The sequence below is a fragment of the Perca fluviatilis genome, chromosome 13 (genome assembly GCF_010015445.1).
Source record: "Perca fluviatilis chromosome 13, GENO_Pfluv_1.0, whole genome shotgun sequence".
NCBI classification, from domain to species: Eukaryota; Metazoa; Chordata; class Actinopteri; order Perciformes; family Percidae; genus Perca; species Perca fluviatilis.
Window position 1 is genome coordinate 25343516 of NC_053124.1, and position 13581 is coordinate 25357096.

At 41.4% G+C, this 13581-nt stretch overlaps 1 protein-coding gene and 1 long non-coding RNA gene across 3 annotated transcripts in view; one reads left to right on the top strand and one right to left on the bottom strand.

Moving 5' to 3' along the window:
• The window catches only part of LOC120570759, a 52040-nt gene extending 45626 nt beyond the window's left edge, over positions 1-6414 (bottom strand). Inside the window, exon 1 of the long non-coding RNA XR_005641115.1 lies at positions 6400-6414. This is a non-coding gene — a long non-coding RNA (uncharacterized LOC120570759). The remainder of the gene's footprint in view (positions 1-6399) is intronic.
• On the top strand, positions 707-13338 carry si:ch211-195b13.1 (STKc_SGK domain-containing protein). Of its 2 annotated transcripts, none has more exons than XM_039819283.1 (13): positions 707-962; positions 7938-8013; positions 8814-8898; positions 8990-9030; positions 9143-9200; positions 9309-9392; positions 9547-9678; positions 9772-9884; positions 10017-10140; positions 10241-10336; positions 10435-10590; positions 10693-10782; positions 11314-13338. In XM_039819283.1, the coding sequence occupies exons 1-13, from the start codon at positions 935-937 to the stop codon at positions 11476-11478; spliced, it is 1248 nt and encodes a 415-aa protein (XP_039675217.1). In that variant the 5' UTR covers positions 707-934; the 3' UTR covers positions 11479-13338. The 2 variants fall into 2 exon arrangements, with proteins under 2 accessions (XP_039675217.1, XP_039675216.1); XM_039819282.1 differs by lacking the exon at positions 707-962 and adding an exon at positions 7157-7386.
• Positions 13339-13581: the final 243 nt, after the last annotated feature.

A 13581-nucleotide genomic window follows, 5' to 3' on the forward strand; every position in this document is an offset into this window, starting at 1 on the left:
AAAGTTATCACATCCTGTTATAAGTATATCACGTAAATACAGTATGATTGTAGTTCACTTGTCCAGCTTCCAAAGCAAAATCATAATTCAATGCAGCGCCTCACTGTGTTTTTGTGGGATGAGCAACAGCGCTGAGTATGTGGGTTGCACCCATGAAAAATTTGCCAAACCTAAATCATCAATGCTGTTGCGGTCGCCCCAGTTTGTCAAGCCCTCACAGACCTCGCTCTTCATCATATAACACTCATTGTATCTGATGGCTTACAGCCAGAGGCAGACAGCTAACGAAGGAAAAGGGCTGTCGGTGTGACTAACCACATGATTTTATCCCCTAAACTCCTCAGAGAGAGTAAGTGAGGGAGGCTGATGAGCAGCAAACACGTCTTGTGCAGCGGTGAGCAATTAAAAGCAGATTTAAACACCTCCCTGTCGGTTCCCTTTACTCCTCAGGTGGTTCCCGTGTCATGGAGACTGGTTTCCCCTCCGGTGGGACTCCCACGCTCACGGGAGCCGTAACCAGACACCTTCTTTTGTTTTGTTTGAGGCTCTCCAGGTAGATAAAGAACAGATGAGGGTGGGGGTGATGGGAAGGGAGGTGTGTAAAGAGGAGGCGAAGCAGGTGCGTCACAGATCTTTGGTTTCAGCTATTTGGTCGCAGCGCAGGCAGGGCGATAAGAGGAAGAAACGGCAGAGCAAAGAGGGAAGTGCAGCAGGAAAGTTATTCGCATTTTGTGAATCGAAAAGACTTTTTCCGACCAGAGCTGCAGTGAGAGAGACATAAAACAAAAAAGGACGGAGAAGGAGAGGGAGGCACATTCACAGGAGGACCATCTCTCAAACGCATTCAATCACCTGGACGCTCTGCAGCAGACAGACGTTCATTCATCAGAGACTCTGTGCCCGATAGCAAATATAGTCAAACACTAAAGAGGACATGAAGAGCGGCAAGAAATCCTTCATAGGTAGGCGCTCCTATAATTCACTGTCTGTGTTATGAAACTGTCTGGGGAATAAATGTGCAGCCTCTCAGCAGCACAGCAGAGGAGGATGCACCTTGAGACGTGCAACTTTTCCTCTTTTGTGGGTTAACATTCTGGTTGAGATTCAACAGCTCTAAATAGTGTCATTGTTTTTTCCTATTCAATCATGGGACTCTTGTGTCTGTGTTTATTAACTATTCAGCCCTCTCCTCCTTTTCGTCATTCTCTCGGCTTGCTTCGATGTCATTGCCACTGCTTAGAATGCTTTTTAGCTGCATCAACATCGACAGGCCAAATTCAAAAGGCATTATCCAGCACTCCTCGGGTCTGTTTTTGCATTGTCTGGTTAATTTTGTAATGACAAACGCAGACCTCCTCCCTGCAGCACCCTGTTCCTCATCTCATTTGTCACCTGAGAGGATAAAAGCTGCTGCGCGGGTCTTGACATTGTAATCAGGGCTGAAAGGATCGGATGATTTTGGCATTCAGTGTAAGCCTAACAAAACTGTTTTGTTCCCACAGATACAAATGGAAAGGCAGGGCTAAGAATGAAAATTGCTCTTATTTATTGGCTTCTAACCTTAAAGCAACAGTTCTACATTTTGGGAAATGTGTTTATTTGCTTTCTTGCATTGAGTTAGATGAGAAACTTGAATCTCTTCTCATAACTGTACGGTAAATATGGAGCTAGAGCTAGCAGACGGTTAGCTTAGCATTTAGCCTGAAAACAGAAGGGAATAGCTAGCCCCGCTATCCAAAGGTAATAAAATAGGCTTACCAGCACCTCCGCTCACTAAATAACAGGCTATATCTTCTTTGTTTCATTGGCCTTGGTTGCATGGTAACCTCATTGTGATGACTCCAGGAAGTTACTGTGCCCAGCCAGGAAATAAACCCCCGTAAAACCACAATTTCTTGCTTTTACACTTTTGTAGATATTATGTACGTTTTGACAAACTATGCCTTTCAGACGGTCACCAGACCTGGATTTCTCCTTTGTATTTTTGTTGATGTTTCAGAGTGTTAGCCATGGACAGATGCTCATATTTTGGCCACTTTGTAGCCCCACAGAGCCAGCCAATCGACTTTACTTCACTCATTGTGGTCTGGAAAAGCTCAGTAGGCATTTCTTTGGATTCATGAAGGTGGACGCATACCTAAAATTACTTTGCAGGTGATTGGATCAGACTTTAACCGACTGAGACTACTGAAAACTGCTGTTTACATTTTCCTGCACCTGACTAAATAAATGCTCCACTTGCTGAGCTTTTATCACTCATTTTCAAATTGGAAAAACTTGCTAGCTGTTTGGAAATCTCTCTGAAAATATCCACAATGAAATCAGTTCCTGGATTGATTTGAAGTGAGACAACCACGCCTCATTTTCAACCATCTACAACTTGTTTTAGTTATTGTTTACAAGATTCCGGACATGCAAGGCCACAAATTGGCCCCCAGTTAAAATCCGTAAAACAATGCCACTCGTTATCATGGGCAACATTTGTGATAAAGAGGGCCGCCAGTTGCCCATCCCTGATCTAAACCACTTCACACACTTCAGTAATTGGTTTGGTTTCCAGCTGCCACACTCAATTGATTCTCAGCGGAGGCTTTTCAGATGAATATCTCATAGCAATAACTGACCTCATGAGGTTTACGCTGGATTTGCGGTGGCGACAAACTGGAATAAATTAATAGCTTGTACAAGTGTGTTCGCTTGATTAAGGCTTGACTGTGTGCATCTATAGAGATGGTAATATTGATGTTTAAAGTGCCCGTATTATGAAAAACAAAAATCACTGGGTGTTATTTTGTGTCTCTGATGCTTCCACACGCATACAAACTTGGAAAAAATAAACATCCATGCTGTTTTGAGTGAGATACGGTTTCTGAATGTCTTCTGCCTTCAGTCTCCGGGTGAGCTGTTCAAAATCTGCACGGCTTTCTACGTAGCCGAGACGATGTGGCTAACCGTAGAATTCTAGCGCTAGCATGCTAGCTCATTCTCAATGGCAAAACACTGCTACAACACACACTAGTTCACCATAATCTACAAAAGAACTACTTGCATGTCCTGTTCTGCAGGTATTCCACGCAAAGTTGGAAGTGTGCCCTCGTTTAGAAGAAGTCTCCCGGCTAATCCTGCCTTGTACTGACTGAAGTTGTAGAAACAAACAGCTAGCTGATGTGATCCTTACCTAGCTACTGGGCAAGTGCGCCTCCCAACAAAGATGGAATAGAAGTGAGATGCCTCACTCTGTAGCTAAAACAGAGAGCTCAACACACAGGGTGAAAAGAGGAGCTGCAGCAATGTGCAGTACAACAAAAATATGGTGTTTTTTGAAAATTAAACCATGTAAACCTATTCTGATACAACCTCTAAATACAATTATGAACCTGAAATGAGCATAATATGAGCACTTTAACAAGCAGGCTCACTGCAAAGAAGAGTCTAAATTTGTTTTCCACGTGTCAAGCCGAGCTTGTTGCTTTCAAATTATCACAACGAAGGCCATGAACAGAGAAACAGGAACTACATTAAATAACGGAAGTCACCACTGTCCAATGATTCATGATGTGTGGCATATATAAGGCAGTTAGTGAATGAGAGTCCGAATGATAATGGCTTCTCTGTCTTTTTTTATCTGCTTCCTTTTTACTGAACTATTTCAGTAATGCACAGGAAACCTGCTGTATAGAGTCACATACAGCACCACAGTAACGTCTAGCAGAGCAGAAATATGTTAGACTGGAGAGCGGACTGCATCAGGAAAAAGCTCAGCATCCTGACAGTAATTATAGCAGTAATAACAGTCACATTACTATAATTAATAGAGGCTTTGCGGTTCGAATCAGGCAGGGTCATCGCACTTTCTTGGCAGCAAATGAAAGTAATGCTTCAATTGTTTACTTTGGCAGCAGTATGTGTCTGAGTCAACATTTCTTTTCTCTATTTTATCTGATGAAGCAGGCGTATGGGCAGCCATTTAATCCCCCGTGGAGAATGGAGAAAATAAAAAAAAACACATCTCATCTCTTGCCTGGGAAATCAGGAGGGAAACATAGACGAAAGCGCAAATCAAACTCTTTTTTCATGAACCAAAATCTGCTCCCACTCGCTGGGCCTCGAGGCTGCAGTGCGACGCTGTCGGACCAGACCGCCACCTCCGGTCTGCATCCCTGCGGTTCTCTGTATGAGTAATGCGTAGTGTCGAAAAACAGGAACTGGAGAGTAATGAAATTTTAGCAGAGATGTGTTCCCCGGTGAGAACAGAGGCTAATGATGTTGGCAAGACTGTGTGGGTGTGAAACACACCAAGCTGTGATCGCTCCTCACAGCCAGCAAGTCAACAAGACCCACATTATAGAGATCCTCCATCCTCATTAGCCAACAGCCTTCCTGCCAGCCCTACTGTTGGTCAGAGAGGACCCGTTTGCCTGTAAGACTCAGTGATCCACCTTCTTCTGCCTCCTACACACTACACTTGAGGCAAGGCAGGGAGAAGAAGTCTCACTTCTCATGTATTACATTCATTCCCAAAGTTAAGCATCCGATTTTCTGGCGAATAAATACCTGCCATCTTTAAAAAACCCAGAAGGTTGTTTAACAACAATTACAACTGTTCTGAAACAGGCAAACGGGCAGCTGTTGTGAAGGTGCTCATTAAAACCGGATTCATCTGGAACTGCAGAGACATTCATAAGGACACTTAAAGAGATACAATCAGTTCATTTTAAACGATATGAAACCTTCTACGGGACAGATAATCTTTCTTTATCACATAACAGGAAAGGCCCTAATCAGACTGACGTAAATGTGAGATTCCTTTCACACGTCTTACTCATAAAGCATAATTTAGAAAAAGAGGAAACACTTCTTCAACCAGCTGTGTTTTGCTCTACAGCGCCTGACTTTCTGTTCCATCGCAACAGAAGAATGCAAATCACAATCAAATTCAAAACACAGGAGGGGCAGAGCAATGACGCTGTTTGAGGGAACTGCCCAAGTCATGTTTGTACCAGAGATGATACCATGATACATGTGAATAATTCAGAGAAAGACTGCATGAGGTCACACAAAGCCTGCTGAGAGGAGTCGCAGCCGCTGTCATGCAATCGGATCTGGTGCGTTTCTGTGAGCCGGAGCTGAGCTGTGTGCGTATGCTCAGGAAGCTTTCCAGAGCAGGACATAATATGCTGCTGGCTGGCTCTAGCACCAGCTAGTTTCGGTTTGGGCCCACACCACAGATAAGGCACTTCCTCTTTCCCAAATACAAGAACAACCGGTCCTGCGAAGTCTCACTTCCTTTAAATGATGCCGGACTGTCACATGTCAAACTGGGGACAAAACCCAGGAGTTTCCCTGTGACAGATGAATGAATCTCTGAGGACTGAAGCAGAGAACAGTGGCGGAAGAAGCACTCCGATCCTTTAGTTAAGTAAAAGCAGTAAAACGGCAGCGACCAGTCGATTTACTGATGAGTTGATTGCCAAACATTTGATGGTTCCAGCTTCTCAAATGTGAGGATTTGATGATATTCTTTGTCATATAGGATAATAATCTGAAAACCTTTGGGTCTTGGACTGTTGACAGGACAAAACATGACATCTGAAGACGGCAAATTATAACAGGCATTTTCTCCTGTTTTCTGACATTTTATAGACATAAGGATTAACCAAATAATTGAAAAGATATTCAGCAGATTAATCGGAATTGAAAATAATGTTAGTTGCAGCCCTACAACATAAATTACGTCTTGCTTTGAAATTACTACTCAAGTAAAGGTATGTAAGTACTTTAAGTATCAAGTTAAGGTAGTTGACAAAAGAAAAAGACCACTGTGAGTGTTAACCTTTTAAAATATTAGGTCATTTGAATATTACTACTGATGCATTAATGTGTTAGTAGCTTGTTCAACTATTTTTGATGCGGTTGGTTGGAGAGTTTAATTTATAGCAATTATGGATGTGAATAACGATTCTCATTATTGTTTAATCTGCAGTGAAACAGTGAGAAAGTGCCGAAGGCGATCAAAAAATATTTAGTTTGACCAAAAAGTCAAACCAAAAGTTTGGCATTTTGTTCATACTTTTTTGCTAAGCAATTAATCAACCTATAGTATTACTTCTGAATCACATTTTGTATGTAAAATGTTTCTTTTTTTCGGTAAAGTAACTAAATAATTGCAGTGGGATGAAAAAGTACAATATTTATCTCTGATGTACAGTGAGTTAAAGTAGATAAACATTCAAAAGCCATAATTGCTCTGCGAGTGCTCAAACAACGCTTTAGTCAACACATACCAAATAACATCCGCTTAAAAAAATCACAAACACTAACTGGAAAATGTCCTATGTAGCTCACTCTCCTCCCCAGGCGGCATAGCTATCTGCATTATGGCATAGTTACATAACTTACCGGGTTAGTGGACCACATCTACGACAGCTGGGCTGATCATTGCTTCGGCTTAGACGAGGATGATGTCATGTGTGATATATCTGAATTTATATAATTCTGCAAAGTCACCATTATAACCTTGACCTCATCAGCCACTCATAATGGATATTTTTGCACATTGCATGGATTTAAATAGAGGTAACGTGTATGCACAATTGGTATTTTCTTTTCTTTTCATCATGCGTTTTATAGCCTGTATGTGGGTCAGAAACTGCAGCCGTTTGCAGGCAGGCAGAAGCTGAAATGCAGCAATCGTGACATACATTTTCTCCACGTCCTTTCAAAATAAAATGACTGCAGTGAGCAGCCAAACGCAGCACACTTTGGGGTTCTGCATGCAGTCAGGATACCAGTATCAGCTCTTGCTCATGTGACTGCAATTCAATTGTTTTCCCCCTCTCTTCATAACTTGACTTTAATCCCTTTTGTATAGGTGATAACAGTCAGTTGGAGCTTTCCATTGAGAGAAAATGATGAAGAGGAGGTGGTGGTGGTGGTGGTGGTGGGAGGGCTTCCTCTCGACGCCTCCTCTTCCTCCTCTGCGGTGGGCTCTCTCGTCATCCTCCACCTCCAGGCAGAATGGGCAGATATGGCTGCAGCGGAATCCCGTGATGTCACGCAGTTGCCATGGTTACGCGCGTGACGGAAATAAATGGGCGTCACACAAAAAAAAGAAAAGTACCACGTGCTCCATATATATATATATAGCTGGCTCGCGCAGTGTGGGCAGCTGCAATTCAGAGCAGAGCGCGGTCGGTAGAGCTCTTTTTTTAACGGTTTTGACACGCCGATAACTGACGTTTACAGGATCGTACGGGAACTATTATTATTGGGTTTTTCTACGTATTCTTTTATTGGATATTCGTTCATCGATAAACATGGCGGTGACTGAAGCTGGATGTGATATAACTTACTGCAAAATGAGGGGGATTGTCACCGTTCTCACCGGTGAGCGACAAAAATAATACAATTATCACAACTTATAGCCTATTCATCACTGAAGCTGCTTATGTAGGCTACTGGTTAGTGAAGCGAACTGAGCGTATTTATTGATGTGTTGATCAGTACGCCAAACGGCTGTCAAGAGATGACTTTAACCTCACTGCAAAGTGGTTTTTTTTGTTCTAATTTTAGATACATTTTGTTTAGAAAAAATATCACAAGAAATAATAAGATATCTGCTTTAATATCTCAAAACTGGCTATTTGCGCTGTTATAAGAATCTAGGATGGAAAATGCTTTGTTGGCTCACATGAACGAGTGACCCAATGGTTGCATAACCTATAAGCCCGCAGCTTTAGAGGTCCATGGACAACAGGCAAACCTACCCTTCACTGTATAACAGGATATTTGGAACAGCAGATTACAGCTCCAACAACTGATATTTCTTCTCTAATGGAAGACAAAAATCTTTGCATCATGTGTGGTCAATGATACTCAAACTGACATATCATTTATTTCCTCTCTCTCTCTCCCTCTCCCTCTCCCTCCCTTTGCAGCTTTCATCAAGGAGAGAAAAATGGGGTTGAATGACTTCATCCAGAAGCTGGTGTCTACCCCACATATCTGCCAACAGTGAGTATTTCTATAAAAGAAAAAAGAAGATATTCCACCAGGGGTTAAAGACATTCAGATTGGAACGGAAAATTGGCCTTAAGTGTGCACTGGCCAATCCAATCAGCCACCTGAGTTTGGCAGGACATTTTGTGAGAAAACATAATCTGTGTCCAAGAAGCCAGGTGCAAGAATAGTCCTTTCATGACAAGCACGAGCCTGTTAACAACCTCCTCTCCAATGCCTAATCACCTTTGCAGCAAATCCCTTATGTACCCTAGACACGGATAAACCGGTAATTCAGTTATTACTTGATACGTGGCTCATCCCATCACATCCTGAACTCCCAGGTCAGGATCTGGTGCTGTGGAAAAATACAACCGGTGTGTGTGTGTGCGCTACATCTGCTCCCTTCAGAAGTTTCAGAAGGAAAGGTTGTGTGATCTGGACCGCTGAACCCTCTTGTCATGGGTCAGCGGTCTAAGCTTTTTCTCAGACGGGTTAGGCCGTTACAGTACACGGTGAGGACGGTGTCCTTAACTTGACTTTTCTGGATGTTTCAGTCATTCACACCCCAGCAGGGAGCGTTCATTCAGCTTTTCAGTCACACAAACTGCTTAAGATCCTGGGACTTCCCTGTGCGACAGTCATTCATATCGAATTACTATATATATATATATATATATATATATATATATATATATATATATATATATATATATATATATATATATATATATATAGTCGCATCATATTGTAAAAGTTTTATACTGTAGCTGATATTAAAATGAATCTCATGACCCTGTTTGATTGTTTCCCAGTGTTGAAGTAAACAACTTCCTGAAGAATGAGGAGAATCAAAACGAGGATGTTGATGAACTGAATGATGAACTTCCAGAACATCCGGTAAGCAGAAACTGTTTACTGACTATTTCACTCATTTTCTTTCCAAAATATGGCAATGTATTTATAAATTTCCCCATTTCATATCTTTCAGCTGTACCTAAATTCACGAAGTTCACTGGCTGAGGAAACTCAGTAAGTAGCCTTATAAAATATCTTTTTAAATGTAAATTTTGTAAAATATGTAAAGTAGACCTCAACATGTGTCAACAAAAACCCTAATTATCTGGTTGTTTCTCTACATTAGGATCAAGCCATGTGATTTCGACTACCTCAGAATCATCGGCAAAGGCAGCTTTGGAAAGGTGAGTCTGTCTAACTTCTCTTTTTTATTTAACCAACGTAACTGGTATCTGCCCACGTCTATCTCCGCTGGAACACCACCACTGATGTAATTGTTTGCTCTGCAACAGGTTCTGCTGGCTCGACACAAGGAGTCCGCCAAATATTACGCTGTCAAGGTGCTACAGAAGAAAATCATCATGAAGAAGAAAGAGGTATGTTTTCATATCCTATGACGATGAACTACAAGTAAAACTGCAGAGATCAAAGATTAATTACCATGTACAAACCACATTTCTTCGGTTTCACAATGTATCATGTCATTGTGATAAATACAGCATTATATTAACTTCTATATATTCCTTCCAGCAAAAGCATATCATGGCTGAGCGCAGTGTGCTGATGAAGAACATCAAGCATCCCTTCCTGGTGGGGCTGCACTACTCCTTCCAGACTACTGACAAGCTGTACTTTGTACTCGACTATGTCAACGGTGGAGAGGTAATTTAAAATCTCACAACACCCGGAAATCAGGTCAGAATATCCAAGTATTGTTTTCAAGTTGATGTTGACATATGCCCGTTGTCTCTGCAGCTGTTTTACCATCTCCAGAGAGAGAGGGTCTTCCTGGAGCCCAGAGCCAGGTTCTATGCTGCTGAAATTGCAAGTGCACTTGGCTACCTCCACTCCCTGCACATTGTGTACAGGTAATGAGCGATCCTACAGCAGCCCCTGGTGGACAACTGTAAACATGATCTGTGCTGAACTGAACTGAAGGAGGACGTTTATAGGAGTTACTTTTGAAGTCATATATTTAAAGCTTGTATTCTTCTTTACAGGGACCTGAAGCCTGAAAACATCCTGTTAGACTCACAGGGTCACATTGTCCTCACAGACTTTGGCCTCTGCAAAGAAGGCCTTGAGGCCAACGGAACAACAACAACCTTCTGCGGGACACCAGAGGTACAAAACAAATCTCTAGACTTTCACACAGAAACACCACCAAGGACAAATGATAATTGTCGGACAGTGGGTTAACTCTGTCTTGTTGCTTTCCTCTCAGTACTTGGCCCCCGAGGTTCTCCAGAAGCAGGCGTACGACCGCACAGTTGACTGGTGGTGTCTGGGATCGGTGCTCTACGAGATGCTCTATGGACTTGTAAGTGAAATCTGCCTCTTAGCGCAACTCTTCTGCTTGTTTTTGTATGAAAAAAATATATATACATTAATTTGTTGTATTACACTTTTGCTTTATAGCCCCCGTTCTACAGTCGCAACACAGCTGAGATGTACAACAACATCCTGCACAATGCTCCTGTGCTCAAGCCCAACGTGTCAAACTCAGGCAGGGAACTGCTTGAGGGGCTCCTGCAGAAGGACCGCACCAAGAGGCTGGGAGTGAAGGACGACTTTGTAAGTGCACATAGCTGAACCTAAAGAACACACTACAGGAAAACCCATAAGAGATACGTGAAGCCGGCAATCTGTTGATTCTGAATTTCTTTTCCCCTCCAGCTTGAACTCAAGTTCCATTCCTTCTTCTCTCCAATCAACTGGGAGGACCTGATGGCCAAGAAGATCACACCTCCATTCGCCCCCTCAGTGGTAAGTTCAAACTAAGGCTGCAACTGACAGGTTTTTTCACTATCTATTCATTTTGTCAGAAAATTGTCAAAAAATGGCTACAGTTTCCCGGAGCGCTATGTGACGTCTTCAACTCGTCCGTCAGAACCAACCGTCCAAAAAACAAATATTCAATTTATAATCGTACAGGGCAGCGAGTAAAAATTATTTTGGTTCATTACTGACAATTATTTGATTACATTAGTCTTCAATTGTCTTGTTGCGTCTGACCAACAGTCCTATACCCAACAAAATGTTTAGAATCATAGGAGGCACAGAAAACCAGAACATATGCACATTTCAGAAGCTGAACAAAATTGTTGCTGAGTAATCGACTAACTGTTTCACCGGAACCAGCGAATGTTTGGCATTTGTGCATGATCAACGACCTTAAAAAAAAAAAAAAAATCAACTAATTACCGAAATACAGGAGTATAATGCATAACCTCGAAACTAGTGTCTTGACATTTTTCCTTAGTTTATAATTCATGTCCTTCCTGCTTGGTTTCACAGAGCGGTCCCACAGACCTCCGACACTTTGACCCCGAGTTCACCCACCTGCCGGTGTCCTCCTCTCTGTGCAACGACACCCTGGCTGTGACCAGCAGCATCAAGGAAGCAGCTGGGGCTTTTCCAGGCTTCTCTTATGGCCCTCCAGCAGACCACTCCTTCATGTGAACGCCAACATCTCTGCCCTTCTGTCCCGGGAACTAACAAAGAGACACAAAATACAAGCTCTGGATTGAGAGTCTTATCTTGTCAGAGGGACCACACCGGAGCAGCCTGTTTTGGGGGGGGGGGGGACGTTACAGAGCCCGATAAGAGGATCTAACTGACAAAGTGGACATGAATGCGAGGATGGGCAGATCTTGAGGGATCTTGTGCATTAAAAGTCTACAGATGGGAGCTCTCATGTTACAACACCACTGGCCCTACTCTTCTGCCGCAACCACCCAAAACTATAAAACGTGTGCCAAGTATGGATGCACTCTGGGGTCATGAAACATCACTGTCACCGCTACTGGTGAAGTGACATGAAGAGAAGTGCCTGAGGTTCGAAAAGGGCAGTTTGGACGGCAGCAGCGTTGGCAAGAGCCAGCTTTATCAAAAACCAGAAAAGCATCCCACTTGTGTGGACCTTTGGCCACGGCGCTAGCCGTTAAGGTTGATGCCTTCATTAAATGTCTACATTTGTTAAAACTGCTTTTTGTTTCAAAGTTCACCATGCATTGTTATTTTCATGTGAATGCTCAATTGCACTTGCGGAAACAAGGGTCAAGAAAAGTAAAACATTCTGCTTTAAGCATCAGCAACTTTGGATTTGACAGATTAATAGCTATAATAATAATTTTTATTTCATATCTCTTCTTTGAAAGAAGAAAGAATGGCATTTCAATGTTTTACACTAATAGTGATACTTGGACCAAACAGTTAACTATGGTATGCTTTAACACAATCTTTTTTTGACCGGCTTGCCCTCAAAAACTGAAGATCAAAGTTTTACTTTACTGTGTAGAAGAAAAAACTTATATGTATTTTATTGCAAAACCAAAAGGTTTTCTATGTTTTAGCTACAAACATTCACTCTTTACTTTAAGAAAAGTTCGGCATATCATATAAATTAGTTATAATAAATTAGTTATATTTCCTGTATGGCAATATATTCTATTTTTGGTTTTCCAACTCCTTTTCATTTACAACCAGTGACTGTGTTAATCTATATCTACTGTTTATGAAAGTCTTCTCCGTTTGATCAGGAGAGTGCGATACAGAGTTCAACCAGCAATAACAGACCCACATCAATGATAGCACACACTGTATATCAAACTTCTTTTAAGTTGAAGTGATTGCTGTTTTATTGCAAACACTCCAGACGAACTATAGAATCTGTGGGTACACATGTTTTTGTATTTATGCATCATGTAGAGAAGAACTGTGAATGTCTTGTGCCTGTCCAAGGCGGCCTGATCCATATTTACTGTATGTACATCTCTCTTTTCCCTAAACCTCTGGGTCCATTTTCTAGAAAATATTCTGTTTAAAAAAAAAAAATAAAAATAAAACTGCTTCATTAACTTGAAAGAACCACTAGGTGGAGCAGACGCTGGCTTTCCACTAACCGTGTGTAGTCACTGGCATACTGCATAATATGGTTCTGGAAAGTGCAATAAAATCTTATGTCCAAAAGAATAATTATGATTTTATCTCTGTAGCAGAAGTGTACGTTGTAATTTATGATCTGATATTCATTAAGTTATTAAGAGAGGATCTTCACTCAGATATTGTTCATTGAGTCTCCACATTTTAGCCGTTTGAGAGAGTGTATTTTCAAGCCTGCTGAAAAAATAAAACTAAGGCACACAGTTCTAGATCACTTCTTCCATATTTGGAAGCATTACTTTTCGGTTTTGTATTTTTTATGTATATTTATTTACATGGCACTGCTACTGTATAAAAGATAATTTACATGATCAACTGAAATATTGAATTGTGTAATCTGTGTCAGAAATGGCAAATAAATTCTCCAAATTCATTACACTTGTGCTGCTTTTGTTTGTAAAGCTTTTGATGCTTCTTTAACAGTACTTTCTTAATAAGTTACATAATACAACTATTAAAGTATTTCTTTGTCAACAGATTATCGGTTGGTCTGTGAAATTACATAAAATAAAATAAAAGCACATCAGCAATTACTTAGGCTCAATGTCGCATCTTCATTTGTCTTGTTTTATCCAACAGCCTAACCCCAACGATATTCAGTTATTTTCACATAAGACAAAG

Excerpts from the sequence above, each read along its gene's own strand:
- si:ch211-195b13.1 (XM_039819282.1), top strand. The coding sequence starts at position 7,317 with ATGGCGGTGACTGAAGCTGGATGTGATATAACTTACTGCAAAATGAGG. Across the intron at positions 9,031-9,142 it reads TCACTGGCTGAGGAAACTCA|GATCAAGCCATGTGATTTCG; the intron begins GTAAGTAGCCTT and ends TCTCTACATTAG. Across the intron at positions 9,393-9,546 it reads TCATCATGAAGAAGAAAGAG|CAAAAGCATATCATGGCTGA; the intron begins GTATGTTTTCAT and ends TATTCCTTCCAG.